Source organism: Panthera uncia (assembly GCF_023721935.1).
Source record: "Panthera uncia isolate 11264 chromosome A3 unlocalized genomic scaffold, Puncia_PCG_1.0 HiC_scaffold_12, whole genome shotgun sequence".
NCBI classification, from domain to species: Eukaryota; Metazoa; Chordata; class Mammalia; order Carnivora; family Felidae; genus Panthera; species Panthera uncia.
In genome coordinates, this window is record NW_026057579.1 from 10,733,053 (window position 1) to 10,748,541 (window position 15,489).

The window sequence follows — 15,489 nt, forward strand, 5'->3', positions numbered from 1 at the left end:
TGGGGCTCGAACCCACAAACCACGAGATCATGACCTGAGCCGTAGTCAGGCACTTAACTGACTGAGCCACCCAAGTGCCCCTATAATTTTCTCTTTTTTTCGTGGCATACTTGTGTGGTTTTGGTATCAGGGTAACGCTGGCCCCATAAAATGAGTTTGGGAAAATTCTCCCCTTTTCTCTTTGTTTTTGTTTTTGTTTTGGAAGAGTTTGAAGATTGGTATTAATCTTTCTTTGAATGTTTGATAGAAATCACCAGTGCAGCCATCTGGTCCTAGACTTTTGTTTGTTGGAATGTTTTTGATTACTGCTTCCCCTTACTGTAATCAGTCTATTCAGACTTTCTGTTTTTTCACAATTCAGTCTTGATAGGTTGTAGTTTTCTAGGAATCTATTCATTTCTTCTAGGTTATAGAATTGTTTATAGCAGTCTCCTATGACCCTTTGTATTTCTTTTTTTTTTTCTTTTTTTTTTAACGTTTATTTATTTTTGAGACAGAGAGAGAGCATGAACAGGGGAGGGCCAGAGAGAGAGGGAGACACAGAATCTGAAACAGGCTCCAGGCTCTGAGCTGTCAGCACAGAACCCGACGCGGGGCTCGAACTCACAGACCGTGAGATCATGACCTGAGCCGAAGTCAGACGCTTAACCGACCAAGCCACCCAGGCACCCCTGACCCTTTGTATTTCTATGGTATCAGTTGTAATATCTCCTCTTTCATTTCTGACTTTATTTATTTGAGTCCTCTCCCTTTTTCTTGATAGTCTAGCTAAAGGACTTACGGGTTCTTAAACAGCTACCATTAAATGTAATTGTTTTATAGTGTGTTATGAATTTATTTCAGGGAATTGTCAGCCATGTCTTCTATTAGAGAAAAAAAAACCACTTTCTAACATTTTAAACTTGTAAGAGTACTTAAATCTTCCAGATGAGAAAATATGCCATAGTGGCATTATTGTCCCTTCCACATTCTGGTAGGTCTGATAAGAGAGGAGGCAACGTGTTAATGGAAAGATCAATGAACTAGCAGTCAGGAATTCTAGTTTCTCATTTGGACTGTGCCACTCACTCAAAGCCTCATTGTGGACAAGTTTCAACTTCTTTGGACTTAAGTTTCTTGAGCTGTAAAATGAGAGGATTGGGCAGTGTCTCAAAGGACACTTAACAGCCAAACTAATTTATGACACAGGGAATTTGGCCAAGCCTGGATCACACTTTTATTATAATAAAGAATGAATTCATGAAGCAGAAACATCCAATAAATGAGAAAAGAGAGCTTGCCATCTTTATTTGCAACCAGGGCAGATACAGTGTGTTTCCTGTCTTTTCCACAAGCAGCCATGGGAAGGGAAGGGTTGGGGGAGGACAGGAACAGGATGTCCTTCCCTGACATGTCACCAGGCAGCTTAAATCTTTACATTTTTTTTCATGGCCATCAGGTCTGATATCCCAGAAATCCATCCCACAAAAGAAAAGAATTACAGATAACTTGTTATGGGGACAAGATAAGTGCTTCATTTCATTTTCATTTGTTAAATTTTTTTCAGGCGCCTTCCTTTCATTATTGTTGTAGTGTGACTTTATAGTGACATATTTTCAGGGACTTCGGAGGATAAGATTTGGAGAAACACTTGAGAGGACTTTGATGTGCTTTTGAAGGCTAATTACTGCTGCGGGTTTGCAGGTGAACCGTGGAAGAAACTGGGACCGGGACAAGTGAAAAGGGAGAAGTGCCTGGATACCTAAGACAGTTCTAGGGAAGAGAAAGGGACTTTGTTCCTTCAGGTGGTGTTGATTTAAGGCACTGTGAGAATTGATTATATACTTGCCAATCTCCCTTTGATGACAGGAACTGTGTCATTTATCTTTATGTCCCCAGCGACAGAAATAACTGACAATCAAATATTTGTTGAGTTGAACTGAGTAAAAACTGCGCGGGAAAAGGTAGAAAAAAAGGACACCGAAATAACACCCTTGGATATCTGAAACGTCTACAGGACTTACTGCTGCAAGATTTACTGCAGGAGAAAGGGACTTCAGCGGAGCAGTGTTTCAGATGAAGTGCCAACAATCCAGAATGTAGAAGCTGAAAAGGGCTGGTCCAGGAGAGAGAGGTGATCAGAGTTCCTTATAAGTGAAAACTGATCAGGCAACAGGTTTGAATCCGTAAGAGAGAGAGAGAAAAAAAAAAAGGGAGGAGCGATAGCGATAAGCAGATTGCCAGAACTTGAGAGGAGTGTCTGGGGCCAGAGAAACACTTAAGTTGGAGCCAAAGGGAGAGGGTTAGATCCAACTAGCTGGAGCCGTCGAGGAGCCGGACCTCCGAACCTCGCTTTGAGCTTGTTTCTTAGCACAACCACCAGGAAGCCCTGAAAGATGTGCTGCTCGGACTGGTATCTTGGCGCGATAACTTCCGTGTGTGTGTATGTGTGTGTGTATGCAACAGGGCGCGCCGCCCGAGAACTTCCGCGTGCGAGGGGTGCACTGGCGCGCAGCCCGCTCGCGCCCGACCGGCGGGTGAGGAAACCCGCGCTCCCGGCCCGGTCGGCCCCCACCGCCGCGGGCAGGGGCGGGCAGGGGCGGGCCGGAGGCGGAGCTGCGGCCGCGCCCGAGTCTCTCGCAGCCCCACAGGCCGCTGCGACCGCGCTTGCCGCCGCCCCGCCCCGCGACTACAACTCCCAGCAAGCCCTGGGCCGCCCGCGCGCCGCAGTTGACCCATTTCCCGGCCCGTCCCGGGCTCGGCCGGCCCCCGCGCCCAGGCGGCTGCTCCCTGCTGACTGGGGTGTGGGCGGGGAGCGGCGGAGGCAGGAGGAGGCGCTGCTGGCCGCCGCCGTTGCCTCCGCTGCTGGGCTCCTGGGCAGCTCCCGGGGTTTCTGCGGCCGCCATGGACGAGCAGGCGGGTCCCGGCGTCTTCTTCAGCAACAACCACCCGGGCGCCGGCGGTGCCAAGGGTCTCGGGCCTCTGGCGGAGGCTGCCGCGGCCGGCGACGGGGCGGCTGCGGCGGGGGCGGCGCGAGCCCAATACAGCCTCCCTGGGATCCTGCACTTCCTGCAGCACGAGTGGGCCCGCTTCGAGGTGGAGAGAGCCCAGTGGGAGGTGGAGCGGGCGGAGCTGCAGGTAAAGACCCTCCCGGCCTGGCCCTCTTCATCCCGCCTCTTCGCTCCCTTCCGCCCCGCCCAGGACCCTTCCCCCCTCTCCCCCTTCGGCCCCCCTCGTCCCCTCCCCCTTTGCTCCCGCCCATCCCACTCAGAAACCGCATCTCTTTCCCCCCTTCACCTTTGCCTTTCCCTGACCCCGCTGCCTTGACCTAGGTTCCCACTCCAGCCCCTGATGCGTTGTTTACCCTCCCCGTTCCTTTTCGTCTGCTCCTTCACACTCTTAACTCAGTCTCATTTCAACTCTCTTGCCGTCCCACATTTTAGGTCGTCCCTTTCAGTTAACTCATTGGGCTGACAGTAGTTTTGAGAGACGTCTAGCAAATCATCCTCTGCCCTAGTGAGTCCCATCCTAGGTCTAGAGATGTTCCCTGCGAAAGGTATTGGTAGTTGGCTCCTGTCTCTCTGAAAGGGAGGTGACCAAAGCAGACAACCGAAGTTGTGTGCGTGGGGCCTTGACTTTAGGCAAGAAGCTGATGTTGGGCTAAAGTATTATGAGGGATATCAGCTCCTTTTTGATGTATGTAAATGTTTCTTCTCTTTTCCTCTTCCTCCACCCCCCCCCAACCCCCCACCTCCGCGTTTCTTTTAGGTATTTCAGATCATGAAGAACCTAGATGATCACCGTCAGGTGATGGTTCGGAGATGGTTTCCTATTCTCAGAATCTGAAACTTCCCAAGGGTTAATTTTATGCCCAGGGTTTTGTGAGATTGCCTTGTACTTTGAAAGGAACTAAAAGGGACTTTAAAGTTGGTTACATTTCCTTGCATAATCTGCAAGATAAAGCATATCCAGGAAGGAGCTGTTGTGGGCTCTTAGAAGAAAGTGAGGCTGATACTTTACAGGCCATTCTGAATTGCTAAGTGTGTTTCCGAAGCTGATGTTAAAACTTCCAAGGCACACACCAGTTTCACAAGGAACTCGAAGAACTGAGTGGCTGTGCCTTTCTGTTTTACTGGCTAATCTTGTACACTTCTGAAATCTGAGTATAGTTTTGGTTGGTGAAACACTTGAAGTTAAAATGCTACCCAGCGTGTCACTTTTTTTGGTAACGGGTATTTTCTTTGGCACTTCAAAAAAGAAAAGAAGGAATCTGTTAACTAGAAAATCATGTGCTGGAGCAGGGTGCTTTGGCCTAGTGGAAGTGGCTATGGAAAGAGGGAGTAGACAGCGTTTTAGTACCAGCTGTGCTTACTGCTGGCTGTGACCTTGAGGAAATCCTTTAACCTCTGTGAACTTCAGGTTCATCATTTATTTATTCAGTACTTTATTGAGTGCCAGCTGTGTGCCTCGAGGGCCTGGGATGAACACAACTGACAGAGCTTCGGTCCTCATAGAGCTTACGTTTTAGTCGGCAGGCAAACAAGCAGCAAATGTAAGTATATAATATACCGAACCATAATGGCACCTTGGATGAGGAAAATAAATCAGGTACGGAAATAGAATGTGATAGGGACAGCTATTTTATTTGTTTATTTTTTTATTAAGGTTGTTTACTTATTTTGAGAGAGCGAGTGAGCAGGGGAGGGGCAGAGAGAGAGAGAGAGAATCCCGTCAGCGCGGAGCCTGATCTGGGGTTCGAACTCACAAACTGTGAGATCGTGAGAATCCCAAGTCAGCACTGAGCCCCATCTGGGGTTCGAACTCACAGACTGTGAGATCATGACCTGAGCTGAAGCCAAGAGTCAGATGCTTAACTGATTGAGCACCCAGGCTCCCGGCAGCTTTTTTTATTTTAGGTGGGGTGGGTGAGGAAGGCCTCTGGGAGGAGTTGAGTGAAGCGAGGCAGTGACCCATAGTTTCTAAAATTTCTTCTCATTCTTTATTTCCACAGTTCTATGTTTGTATTCTTTGGCAACTTTTTTTACGTCTGCCATTATGTACTTTAGTATCTAGTCTGTTGGTATTTGTAACTTTTCTCAAAATGAATCTGACCATGTCTGTATAGTGATAAGCAGACTTGAATGCTTCATTTAAATTTATTAGTAATTCACTTTATTAAACAGTGCATTCCATAAATGAAATTGCGGATTTCAGACTTCAAGGAAGTGTTAAAGGCAGGCTTTAGCGTTAACGTTGTTCGGGTGTGGAGAATGATTTTTTTATGTGGCTGCTTAAATTTTAATTTCCAGTTTAGGGAAGGTGAGTCACACTAATTTGGTCAAAAACAAACAAGATAATAACTCTTCCCTTTTTACTTGTGGAGGTTCGGGAGTTTGCAGCTCATCTTACCCTTGTCCTGTCTCCCAGTTCTCCCCTTCCACCCCTCCATTTCAACTTTTCAATTTACCTATAATTGTAGTCACTCTTCAGTTTTACACACACATGCACACACGTGCTATTTCTGGGATTTTTAATGGCAAACGTTAAAGCTCAGGTAGGTTTCCAATTGGTGCTCCTCACACTGAAAGCACTGCATTTTTACAGTATCTTTTCGTTTGTGCTTACACTAAATTAAGCATCCAGGGAGGAACTTTAAACATGTGTCATATTTTCCAAACAGAACAAATAACATACTTTTTGGGAAGAGAGTTTGCGGGAGTCTCACAACTGAAAACATATTTTTAAAATAATTTCTTTTTATCAACATCATTAAATGTGAACATACCCCTTCATTTTTCTTTTGCCATTTAAATTTTTCTAGAAGAAATCGGAAGTCAGAGAATGAGTGGTGATGAAATTTGGATTAATTGATGTCCTCTCTTTGGTTTTTAAATCTCTTCTCAAGTCATTAACACCGAAGTCAACAAAAATACCTTTAAGATTAAGTCTAATTTGTCCCTTCAGGAACCTGTTAGTCTTGCTCTTTCAGATTGTCAGGACAGAGTTGTGCAAGGCAATCCAAGCTGTCACCTACCTGGTCTGCCTTTACCACTTCCTCCCTTCTTCAGGTCTTGGGAGGAAGGAACCAGTTATACTGTGCTGTAAACTTATCATTTTCCCCTCCTTGCCCATCTCAGTTAATGTAGAATTCTCTCTCTCTTTTTAAAAAAATTTTTTTAATGTTTATTTATTTTTGAGAGAGAGAGACAGAACGGGAGCAGGGGAGAGGCAGAGAGAGAGGGAGACACAGAATCTGAAGCAGGCTCCCCAGGCTCTGTCAGCACAGTGTGCGACGTGGGGCTTGAACCCACGGACCATGAGATCATGACCTGAGCCGAAGTCAGATGCTCAACCAACCGAGCCACCCAGGTATCCCTAGAATTCTCTTTATTTTTGACAATCCCCCTCCTGCCTCACTACCACCATTCAGATGAGAATAGGCAGTTCATGGGAAAAGAATGGTTAGGGTTATTACTGAGCTTTATATTTGTCAAAGGAATTGGAGTTGGAATACTAATCGTAACAATCGAGGGAAATTTCTTTTATGCAAGACATTGAGCTAGATGACCTTCAAGAAGTATGCAGTCTAGTTGGAGTGATAGACAAGCAAGATGTAGGAAAATCAGAGTGTTTATCATTGTGGGGGCTTAGATTTTCTTAGAATAGCACAAAAGAGAGCTAGCAGTGAATGGGGAGAATAGCAAGAAGAAAGAACTTAATGAAGTAATGAGAACCTATTTGAAAATTACTGACTTAATAGAAAGCAGGCATGTAAATACAAAACAAAAACTATTGGCCCTAGATTTTGGGGTGTGTGTGTAGTAGGGAAGGCTCTGTTATTTACCTGGAAATGTTAGAATTGTATGAAAAAGGTGATATGATTGAGTAGCTTAGGGCATGTGGCATAGAGACTGGAGTATTTATTAATCTGGATTTTGGCATTATTGATTCATATTTTCAGTCAACAAATGTTATTCACCCATTTTATGCCAGCTCCTGTCCTAGGCACTGGAGAAACAAGATGGTTAAAATAGATCCTACAGGCAGACAATAATGAATACGTACATACATAAAATGTTAGGTGGTAGTAAGCATCACAGTAATGTGGTTGGTATAAGGGGGATATGGAGTGCTTGGTGGGGTGGACTGGGGAAGAAAGGCTTACCTGATGAGATGCCATTTGAGCAAGACCTGAAAAGGTGAAATTAAGGAGGGGGTGTTCTGGGAGGGCAGAGAGAACAGTAGGGGGGGAAGGAGCATGCTTGGAATGTTTGAGGAATAACGAGGCACATGTGGCTAGAGTAGAGGAGAAGAATGGAAGAAATGCCATACTGGGTCTTGCCCATTGTAAGGATTTTAGATTGTACCTCAGCCAGATGGGTGACAGTTGAAATGTTTTGAGTAAAGGAACAGCATCGCAAGGGTTTAGAATGCACTTGGAGGGAAGACAATGGTAAGAGAGTCATGGAGTCTAGTTAATAATCCAGGCTGGAGATGAACTAAGCTGGTAGTGATGAGATATGTGAATGTCTATTTTGATACGTATTCAAAATCTAATGGATTCTGAATGCATTTTTGAAGGTAGAACCAACAAGGTGTGCTGAAGGATAGGATGTGACGTTTGAGGAAAAGAGGAGTCAAGTGTGACTCAAAATTATTTTTTGTCACTTTAGTTCAGTATTTCTTAGCTTTAGCTCAACCTTAGAATAATCTGGGGGAACTTTTAAAAATCTTCATTTCCTGTGCTCTACCCCAGACCAGTTTAATCAGAATTTTAGGATTTAGTGCCCCTGGTATTAGTGTTTTTTTGAGCTCCCTCAAGGGAGCACGGATTGAGAACCACTGCTTTAGTTGTTTGTTTCTGATTTTACATGTATTGTTTGGACACATCTGTTAGTATTCCAGATATGGATGGCTTTTTATAGAATTGGGATATAATTTTTGTTACGTTTCTATTATTCTTTCTGATGATAGGTAGCGTTTTATTTTTAGCCAGTAGAATATTATAATTTGATTCACCTCCCTCTGACTGAGAGAGATAATGATAGAGTAATTTCTGAGCTGGAATGAACTTTGGAAAAAATCAGCTGCAACCTTCTTCCGCAGGTAAAGTGAGGCCCACAGAGAGGTTGAATGACCGAGAATGAAACAGGTTTTTGTACAGACTGTCACTTAAGTCTCCAGATACCTGTATAGTTTTTTCCAAGCCCTTAAATTCATTATCTTGCTTGATCCTTAGACCCTTCTGAGATAATCAGTCACACTAATGCTTACTTATCATTTTTCTTTTTATTTAAAACAACAGACCTGGAGATTTTACTCTGTTCCACTGTTTACTAGCTTATTTTATTGTCTACATTTAATATTTTTTTCTGGACTTTGTGTTCTGAGTTTCGTTATGATGTTTCAGGGTATATATTTCTTTTTATTTTATTTGTGACTTTGTTAGGCTCTTTGAAAAATCTACATGATCCTCAATCATTATCTCTTTAGATTTCTGCAAAATCATCAGTCACTATCTCTTTATATTTCTGCTTTATCCCATTCTCTTTTCTTTAATCTTTAGGTCTCTGATTACATGTATTTTAGACCTTCTTTATCTGTTTATTCTAACTTATTTGCAGTCCATTAATTTTCTTTTCAGTTGAATTTAATCTTTTTTTTTTTTTTTTTTTTTTTTTAATTTTTTTTCCAACGTTTTTTATTTGTTTTTGGGACAGAGAGAGACAGAGCATGAACGGGGGAGGGGCAGAGAGAGAGGGAGACACAGAATCGGAAACAGGCTCCAGGCTCCGAGCCATCAGCCCAGAGCCTGACGCGGGGCTCGAACTCACGGACCGCGAGATCGTGACCTGGCTGAAGTCGGATGCTTAACCGACTGCGCCACCCGGGCGCCCCGAATTTAATCTTTTAAAGCCATCTGATAAGTTTCTAATTTTAATTATTACTGAAGTTCCTTTTGGTTGCATTTTAAATTTGCTGGATTTTTTCTTAATAGTTTCCTGTTCCCTGAAGATATCTTCAAGTTTCTTTTTCTTTAAACCTAGTGAGTATAGTTGTTTTATAGTTGGTATATCTGTACTTCCTCTGCATGAAGTCTTGGAGATCTCTTTCTGTGGTCTCTTGTTTTTGCCGGTCCTTGTTCATGGTGACTTATTTCTTTGTATGCATAGTTATTTTTGTGTGCTGCTCACTGTCCTTGGAAAGGTGTTAAGACTAATCTGAGGTCTCAAATAAAGGTGTCTTCTTTAGAAGGTCTTTGCATTTGCTCTGATGGGTTTTTGGAGGCATTAGCAATCCAGAACCATTTTAAAACCAATTCATTGCTTGAGGTTTTGGACCACCCAGCTGATGCAAATTTTGGCCACAAATACATTTGAGGACCAGCATCCTTCACCTTTGCCTTGAAGGAATATGCTACAGGGTCTTAGCTAAATGTGGGACATATCACCTGTTAGACTTTTTACTCCGGATGGTTCTGGTCTTTAGTTTTTGCTCTTTGGGTCCTATAAGGCTGTCCAAACTTAAGGTTCAGATTTGTTCTGATTGGCTAGTACCTCTAGAGCAAAAGTGGCTTTTGTTCTCTTACCTTACTAGGTTCCCATTTTCCTTTCAATTTTGGCCAAATAATTCCTTACTTCTTATCAGCTTTGCCTTTTAAATATGTAAAAATATTTTGTCCAGAATATTTAACTGTTTTCAGTAGAAGAGTTAATTTGAGGCACTATTACTGAAAACTGAATTATCTTACTTTCAAAAATTGACAAATAAGGATGGCCCAGTAATTATCTGTAGAGAAATATAATTGATACTTTTTCTCTATTAAGAGATATCCTTATTTGACCCTAAACTTTATTTACTATCTAAGTTTACTTTTCTTTGAGTCCCAGTGGTGGGGGGGAGACTACAACTTCTGTCCAAAATCTTGGTAAAATTAAAGCAAAATTTAAAACAAACAAACCAACCCCTTTATTAATCAGTCCTTGATTGGTGTTTGAAAGTCCAAATAATCTGGACTGATTTCCCTTTGTCAGCTTACTCTCTACTTGATGTCAGGCTTATTTTATTTTATTTTGTTTTATTTTATTTTATTTTAATTATTTTTATTTAAAAATTTTTTCAAAAATTTTTAATGTTTATTTTTTTAGAGGGAGAGACAGAGCGTGAGTGGGAGAGGTGCAGAGAGAGAGAGGGAGACACAGAGTTTGAGGCAGACTCCAGGCTCTGAGCTGTCAGCACAAAGCCCAACGTGGGGCTCAAACCCACAAACCATGAGATCATGACCTCAGCCGAAGTCGGATGCTTAACCGACTGAGCCACCCAGGTGCCCCAGCATACTTTTTGATTTATGAATGTTATTAATGGATTCCAGGTTTCAATTCTGGGCCATTAGAAATAAACTTGCCCTTGGGATCTTTGGAGTTTCTTGCTTTAGTGGTCAATTTGACACAACAGTCTATTGTCATTGTCTCTCGCAGTGTGGCTGTGGAAAGTATGGGCCTTAGTTCCATCATTTCCAGTATATAATTTTTCTGGGCCCCATCTTTGTAAATATAGCCACCAAACAGAGTAGTTGTAATTTTAAAAAGATAGAGTATGCAAAGTTTGTGACCTATAATAAATGTCCAATAAGTGGTTTGCTTTTGCTGGTTGAGATTTCTGTGGAGAGAATGCTTGTAACTGTTTTATTTATTTATTTATTTATTTACTTATTTGGTATTATTTAAATTAAACTTTAGGAGCCAAGAACTAGTTTAAGTGATGCATTTGGCATAGTGGCTATTTATGCCACTGTTAATAGTGATGATAAAACTGACAGTTTAATAATACTGACAATAAACCGACAGTATCGGAAGTAAGGAGCAGGCTAGAGATGTAGTAGATGGTAATAGCTGGAAAGCATTGAGGACTGGAGATAGGAACAGAGGAACTTTGCAGTTCAGGAGAGAAACCTGAGGCAGGAGAAGAAGCTAAGAAAGGGGGTAGAAGAAAAGAAGAGACAGAGAGGGAAGAGAGATGGGGAGAGCAGAGACAGACAGGAGGAAGAAACTGTACACATGAACCTGTTGTTAATTCCTAGAGTATGTATTGTCTGTAGTCTTCATCTTAGCACATGTAACTGTAGAATTCTAGGGCTGACAGGGATGTGCGTGCGCACGTCCCCTCTCTTTGCCCTGCATAGCTCTACTCCCAATTTTGTATTCCCTTCATTAGACTAAGAATATTTTACCTCCTGTGGGACCTTAGAACTTGCGTAGTCTCATCCCTTGTTTAGTTTTTTTTTTTTGGTGTGGTTTACAAAAGTGTTGTTTATTTTTTTTCTACTTAATTTTATTTATTTTTTAAAATTTGCATCCAAATTAGTTAGCATATAGTGCAACAATGATTTCAGGAGTAGATTCCTTAGTGCCCCTTACCCATTTAGCCCATCCCCCCCTCCCACAACCCCTCCCGTAACCCTCAGTTTGTTCTCCATATTTATGAGTCTCTTCTGTTTTGTCCCCCTCCCTGTTTTTATATTATTTTTGTTTCCCTTCCCTTATGTTCATCTGTTTTGTCTCTTAAAGTCCTCATATGAGTGAAGTCATAGGATTTTTGTCTTTCTCTGATGGACTAATTTCACTTAGCATAATAGCCTCCAGTTCCATCCACGTAGTTGCAAATGGCAAGATTTCATTCTTTTTGATTGCCGAGTGATACTCCATTGAATATATATACCACATCTTCTTTATCCATTCATCCATCGATGGACATTTGGGCTCTTTCCATACTTTGGCTATTGTTGATAGTGCTGCTAAAAACATGGGGGTGCATGTATCCCTTCGAAACAGCACACCTGTATCCCATGGGTAAATGCCTAGTAGTGCAATTGCTGGGTTGTAGGGTAGTTCTATTTTTAGTTTTTTGAGGACCCTCCATACTGTTTTCCAGAGTGGCTGCACCAGCTTGCATTCCCATCTCATCTCTTGTTGTATCAGTTAGGGCCACAGAGAGAATAAGTAAATGGTCCTTGATCACTCTGAATTGGTGGGGATTGACTTTAGAACCCATGAGTCCTACTACCCAAGCCCAGGCATTGTTCTCCATACATCATCTCCTTTTATTGGTCCCTTACCCTGTGTAGCTGCTTCTGATCTGAAGTAGCCAAGTGAATTACAATATTTAGATGATTAAGTATGCTTTGAGTAGCTGTCATAATGTAAATTCTTATATATTTCAAACTTCAAGCAGAACAACTTAGTGAAATGATTGCATTTTAAGGGGCTCAGGAAAGTTTTCAATGATTTGTGTTCCTCAAAGATGTTTAACAATATGTCACTCTAGTTTCTTTGAATCGTTTTATTTTTGTGTAGAGAATACTGATGTAAAATGTTTATTTCTTTAAAAAAATCTGCAAATTCGGATCTTTTCCAGCTTGTTCTGAGGGTAGCCTAATTATGTTGTGTGTGTGTCTGTGTGTGTGTATGTGTATATCTATATATACATACATATATATACTAACTATGCTATATACACGCACGTATATGTATATACTAACTACATATGCTATACTATATATACTAAACATATTAAAATATATATACATGTATATTTTATACATATTTTATACATATATATGTATGTATATTTTAATATAGTTAGTGTTTATTGATCATATATCACCTTTTGTGTAGTACTTTGGTTATTAGGTTATTCTCAGCCCATCTGTTTTACATATGCTGTTTGAACAGAATAATAATGTCAACCATGTATTTGCTGTTATGCATTAAGGTATTTAAAGAAATAAAATCACTTTCTTTGGCAGACAGTGCTATTTAACTTTTATAACAAAAGTACCTTATCTAAATAAGATGATGGAATATTAGAAAATACTGATATGCAAGAAGGAAATTTTACTGTAGACTGGCTTAGAAGCAGTATGGCTCAAGGAAAAATGAGTAGTGTTCTGTTTTTTTGTTTTTTTTTTTTAATTTTTTTTAACGTTTTATTTATTTTTGAGACAGGGAGAGACAGAGCATGAACGGGGGAGGGTCAGAGAGGGAGACACAGAATCTGAAACAGGCTCCAGGTTCTGAGCAGTCAGCACAGAGCCCGATGCGGAGCTCGAACTCACGGACAGTGAGATCGTGACCTGAGCCGAAGTCGGACGCTTAACCGACTGAGCCACCCAGGCGCCCCTGTTTTGTTTTGTTTTAGGTAAGAACAGGAGAAGAATAAGGAGTAGAAGCCCTGAAATTAAGGGGAGCTCTGGGAAATGTTGAAGAAGGTTGGGTGGAATAGGTATTTTGGGTGTGGTGAATAGGTTCTTGGCATGACTGCACTACAGAGATCCAAGGAAAGGGCCGGGGGAGTGTTACACACAGGCTTCATTAGCACTCATTTACATATGACAGAAATTGGATCCAATACCAGCATATCTAGTTAGGAGAAATAAATAAGATGTCAGATTCCATAAGGGTGATACCAATTTCACCTGATGGAAAATTACAGCCCAGTCTGGGACTTACTCTCAGTTTTTTTGTTTGTATTTCCTAAATGAGAAGGTTCAGCAGTAAGCAAAGCCTAAATTATATGCACAACCAAAACCTGCTCCTGAGGAATGTGGATTCATGTAAAGCTAAAAGGGAACAAGGAGGAGCCTGGAGATCTGGGTCAGCACACTTATTGAACTTCAAAGAGTCCTTACTTGGGGAAGATGGTACCATGGTCCCAGTACTTTAGCTTTTGTTTCCTCTTCTTTCCCCTCCAAAAATAATAACAGTTTTTATTGTTGTTGTTGATCCCTTACCATGTGCTGGGTACAGTGTAGAGCACTTTACACGTGTGATCGATTTTAATCTTTACAAAGCTCTTTGTGGTAGGTAATAATTATTCCCTAACTCATAGAAAAGATAAATAATTTGCCGTAAGAAAAGTTTGAGTGGTGGGACTGGGCATGGTAAATGGAAGGAAAAATATTTTGACACTTTTCTTGTTCTCATGCTTTTGAGTCAATGTATAGGGTTGGGATATTTTCGCTCCCTTGTCTGCCTGGTGAATTTCTAATCCTCTTCCAAGTTTCATTTTACTGTCTTTGGGAAACCTCCAGACACAGTGAAGTTTCATGCTCCCCTAAGAGCTTGTATAAATAACAGAAACACCATCCTGATCAGTGGTTGGGCAGTTAATCTGGTTGAAATGATACCAAGTCATTTAAGTTAAAAATAATATAAATGCATAGTCATTTGTCACCGTAAGACCAAGCCCACCTGCCCTTCACTTTTTTTTTTTTAAGAACCTGATTGGAGTTGTGTGTTGTCTTTCTTGAAAAAGCTACAATTACAATACATTGGTTATGATTTCTGGTTTTGGTTTTCCTTGAGTAAAGTGTACAGTACAGAATCCTCGATTTTTATGACTTTTCCCTTAGTCTTTCACAGTTGTGTCACCCACATTTAATTTGATAGCAGGTCTCCTGCTTAGTAGGTCTCCTTTGTTGTGTTGTCTTCCCAAAGCATTCAACTTACTTTTTCTTTTCATACGTATGTTTTATTGGTTTATGTAATGTTTAATTGAATTATGTAATCAAAGCAACAAAGTGCAGTTGGCATAAACAGGTTTGGGAGGAAACCAGATTGACTCTTGGTGAGCTTATACAACTTGACTGAAAACGCAGTGTATGGGTGAATTATAAAGAATAGCATACTCTAGCTTTGAATACTTAATGTGCCCTAGGCGTTGGGCAGTGTTTTACCAAGGGACTGAAGAATACTGGTTAATCCAGAGGTTTGGTTAAGAGAGGATTAGTGTTGAGAACTTCTGTGTCTCAGTTATACCACCTGTCTTCTGCTTTGTGTGTTTGTTTCCTCACTAGGTTTTGAGTCACTTAAGGGTGTTTTAAGGTCTAGCAGTTACCGGCACATAGTAGCTGCTTACTAAATGGTTCTTGAATGAACGAATCATATATTAGGCTACACTGTTACTGAATATGTATTAAATATATGTGTCTAAATATGTATATTATGTCTCTCAGCTAAATTGTCATAAGGGCAGGTCCTGTGACTCAGACATCTTTGATATTTACAGCATTTGGCAATTTTGTGAGTGTATAATATATGTTGGTGTATATGGGAGCAGAGGGTCTGTCCCTCTTTCTGCTAGCTAGTTCTGTCTTATGACTTCCCTTGGAAAGGGCCTTTTAGAGCAAGTAGTGTCTGTATTCTGTTGTGTAGAGCATTGCCTGGGCCCTGCCAAGTCATTCTGACCGAGCTCATTTTTAGGGATGCCACTGGCTTCATAATTGCAGGTTGATGTTAGCTGCAGCAAATGGTGCTTGGGTTTTGGTAGTTGTGAGTGTAGGTTTGTTTTCTTTTCCCTTTGTGTGTTAAACACTGACTGCCAGGAAGTGTCTTTGGCATGGTGTCCTGAAAAGTCTTTACAATCAGCAGGGTCACGTAACATTTTTTTCTTTTCTAAAATCCATGCGTTCAAATTTTATACACGTTCCTTATTCCTTCTAAATAGATAACG

The 15,489-nt window shown here is 41.3% G+C and overlaps 1 protein-coding gene across 2 annotated transcripts in view; it reads left to right on the forward strand.

Annotated features, from left to right (window-relative positions):
- Window positions 1-2,721: 2,721 nt before the first annotated feature.
- The window catches only part of STRN (striatin), a 98,921-nt gene continuing 86,153 nt past the window's right edge, over window positions 2,722-15,489 (forward strand). The window contains exon 1 of one of the 2 annotated variants that reach the window (XM_049651884.1): window positions 2,722-3,117. In XM_049651884.1, the coding sequence (XP_049507841.1) occupies window positions 2,884-3,117 (234 nt within the window). In that variant the 5' untranslated portion in view covers window positions 2,722-2,883. The remainder of the gene's footprint in view (window positions 3,118-15,489) is intronic. The other variant, XM_049651885.1, reaches the window with a different exon arrangement.